Raw genomic sequence first — 3,529 nt, forward strand, 5'->3', positions numbered from 1 at the left:
CTGCTATTCACAACTCATAGTTCAGCAAAAAGAAACAAGCAAACAAATAAATACGTGTTTGTATATCTAGATAGAGAGAAAAAGAAAATGTGGTGGTGAGGTGCTAACAATAGAGGAATTCTAGGTGAAGGGTAAATGGGTGTTCAGTGTTCTATTCTTGAAGTTCTTCAGTAGGTTTGAAATTTTTCAATACAAAAACTTGGACAGAATAAACAAAAAATAATAAGAACAAACAAATGAACAAAAAGCTCCGTTCCAGGTCATGTTTTCTGTGAAGCCTTTCGTGACATCCCCCTACTACCCCTGGTCCCCAAACACACATAAAACAATGAACCACCCTCTCTTGTGGACTCTCATGATTCTCTCTCTGACCAAACTATAAACTCTTTGATATCTGGGCCTGTGTGTATTGTGTTGGATCTGCACAATGCTAGGATTGCACCTGACACAGACTAGATGCTCAGTTGATATTTTTTTAATATTAATTAAGCTGAGTCTTGAGGCTTGGATAGGATTCAGTCAGCAGATAGGAGAGAGAAAGGTTTCTCGAGAGAGAGGAATAGCACGAGGCAAGGTAAGGAAGCAGGAACACAGGTTTTGTATTTACCAAGAACGTTTGATGTACTTGGTCAGAATTGAAGATTTGTATAGGTGAACATGCCTAGCACACAATAGATTCTTGACACAAATTTGGTGAATGAATGAGATTTGAAAGGCAGGCTTAGATCAGATTGGAAAGGGCATTGACTACTGAATTGAGAAGTCTGAACATTAACTAGTTCTTAACATCCAGGGTCTTTTCCCAGTGGCAGAAAGAGAGTGCGTTCTTGGGCAAGTCCCTTATACATTTATTCCTAAAAAATAAGAAAAAGTAGAGACAAGTGGGACCCTGAAAGTGACCTGTTTCTAAACGCAGGGGGAGGATACATTAACTCCCCATCCACTCATGAAAAGCCCCATAGTGGAATTTTAAGACATCCAGCATCCCTGAGATGAAAGGCTGTCACAGAACATTGGCTGAAAGAATAAATAAATGAATTTATTGAGCGTGGATCATGTTTGTTTTTGAGAATAGTGTATGAAGTCATTTAGGTTAATTTTACTACATTTTTAAAGTTTAAGAAGTGTATACTTATGAAATAACTAGACTCTAATAGTCTTTTAGGGGGTTCCACATTACTCCATAGATTACAAAGCTCCTCATGGTGTCATCTCAAACGTTAGACTAAAGCCTTTTAAATAATTTTAGCCTGATTGAGCTTTCTCCAATAGACAGTTTTCATATTTATTTAGTATTTGAGTTCTGTTTTCTTCCAGATAAATTAGTGGGGACTGACAATTTAAGTAAAGCAAAATAATCTGATAATGACAACTGAGAAAAAGAAAAGTGTGTTGCCTTTTGAGGTTATCATTTCCTTGACCATTAATAAACAGGCTGGCATCTGTTTCATCCTTGCTCATAGTCACAGCACACCTTTGCACACAACTCAAAATAATGAGGAATGAGGGTAAAGGAAGGAATCTCTTGGCTGCTCTCTGAAGCAATTTGTTAGTTTTAGGTTATAGTTCTTTTAAATCTTCAGTCAAATTCTACAAAACCTTAGTTGAGAAGAAATGCAAATCTCAGGTAGCATTTGAAAAATCTATTTTTGGTCCAATTATGATGTAGCATTGACTTGTTCCAGAATTTTTAACATTACTGGGAAGAGACCATTGGTGGTCAAAATGACTCGTAGTTTACAAAGCATGTGGGCATTTTTTTTTTTTTAATAAAGGAGACAAGGTAATTTGAGCTGTTGTTTCAGGTAAAGTAGAATCACGTGATAAGTCAATTGGGCCATGTACACAAATGGACTGTGACACAGCTAAATTAGTCACAACTGTCCACCACAGGCCAACTTCACAATCTATAAAGGGATATAGATCAGTTACCAATGTTCCCTTATAACCAATTCTGATGCGTTTGTAAGCAGAAGCATAATTCTATGGCTACAATCAACAAAGAAGTATCATGCCAGCCCACCAAGGCCAGCCAAACCCATATCTCCCTGCAGTTTTATAGAGATTAGCATATCACATGAGCCAAATGCTGTTCCCAAACTTAAAATACGATACTGCTACTTTGTAGAAAAAGTTCTTCAACACCAATAAAATAGAAGCATTCATAGCTATTGTGTTCAGTGTGGTCCAATAATTGAAGCTTAAAATAGATATCTTGTAACAGAACATTTTAAAACATCAAGACAGATAAGAATTAGGGCTTGGGAAATAAATGACTATGAAGAAAGATAAAAAGAAAAGAGATCTGGGTTTTCTCTGAGACCCAGCGCAGGGCCAAGTCCTCCCAGCTGCAAGCGGCCATTACCATGGAAACCAGAGGGCTGGGCAGTTGGGGATTGTGATGCTCGGGGGCGGGGAGGGGGTGGTACCCAGTGACTGGTCTACTGTCCCCCAGACCCTCACCAGAGACTTCACGGCGCTGCTGCTTCTCCAGCGCTCCCGCGGGAGTGGCGCCCTAAACCAGCCCAGAGAGACCATCGCCTGCCGCCTTGATGACATCGCCGTCTCCTCTCCCGGCTGGGGCTGTCCAGCAGCCCTCGATCCATGGCCTTTCCCAGATAACCAGCAGCTTATTCATCAGCAATGGTGCGGCCGCCAACAACAAACTCTTGCTGTCAAGCAACCACATCACGACCGTCATCAACGTTTCCGTGGAGGTGGTCAACACTTTTTACGAGGATATCCAATATGTCCAGGTGCCGGTGGCCGACACTCCCAGCTCGTGTCTCTACAACTTTTTTGACTCTATTGCTGATCACATCCACAGCGTGGAAATGAAGCAGGGCCGCACGCTGCTGCACTGCGCCGCGGGCGTGAGCCGCTCCGCTGCTCTCTGCCTTGCCTACCTCATGAAGTACCACTCCATGTCGCTGCTGGAAGCTCACACATGGACCAAGTCATGCCGCCCCATCATCCGGCCCAACAGTGGCTTCTGGGAACAGCTTATCCATTATGAATTCAAGCTATTCAGCAAGAACACCGTGCAGATGATCAATTCCCCGGTGGGCGTGATCCCTGATATCTACGAGAAGGAGGTCCGTTTGATGATGCCGATGTGAGCCATCCCGGCCAGCCCTGACATCTACTGTTGATGCTCCACCAGCATTGAAGCTGAGTGTTGAACTTTGGTAAAGAAAACTAGATGACGCATTTTAGAAGGGCAAGCAAAAAGGGAGGGTTGTTGGAGTTTTTCCGCTTAGTAAAGCTTACCTTTAAACAATAAAATTCATTAAACGTAAGATGGTGACAATGTTTCTAATCATGCGAGCGGCAGGTCATGGCTGCTGGAGCCTGGCCAGGGAGGAGGGTGGGGAAGGTGGTATCCAGCTCAGATGGATCTCCACCCTGGGCCCTGCGGGAGGCTGACTAACCCAGGAGTGAGTCCCCCAGAATCCCACCTGGTTCTTCCCGTCCCCAGGCCAGAGCCTTAGACCTCATGGCAACCCCTGCGCTTCTCACAGGAAGTGCC

The 3,529-nt window shown here is 43.3% G+C and overlaps 1 protein-coding gene across 1 annotated transcript; it reads left to right on the forward strand.

The window, feature by feature from the left end:
• The first annotated feature begins 2,449 nt into the window (after positions 1–2,449).
• On the forward strand, positions 2,450–3,299 carry DUSP21 (dual specificity phosphatase 21). Its single transcript, XM_008508236.2, has one exon. It carries the CDS (start codon positions 2,553–2,555, stop codon positions 3,117–3,119), a length of 567 nt encoding a protein of 188 aa, XP_008506458.1. The 5' UTR covers positions 2,450–2,552; the 3' UTR covers positions 3,120–3,299.
• Positions 3,300–3,529: the final 230 nt, after the last annotated feature.

This window comes from Equus przewalskii, chromosome X (assembly GCF_037783145.1).
Source record: "Equus przewalskii isolate Varuska chromosome X, EquPr2, whole genome shotgun sequence".
Classification (NCBI taxonomy): Eukaryota; Metazoa; Chordata; class Mammalia; order Perissodactyla; family Equidae; genus Equus; species Equus przewalskii.

Bases quoted from the DNA above. Each gene is read 5' to 3' on its own strand.
- DUSP21 (XM_008508236.2), top strand. From the start codon at position 2,553: ATGACATCGCCGTCTCCTCTCCCGGCTGGGGCTGTCCAGCAGCCCTCG.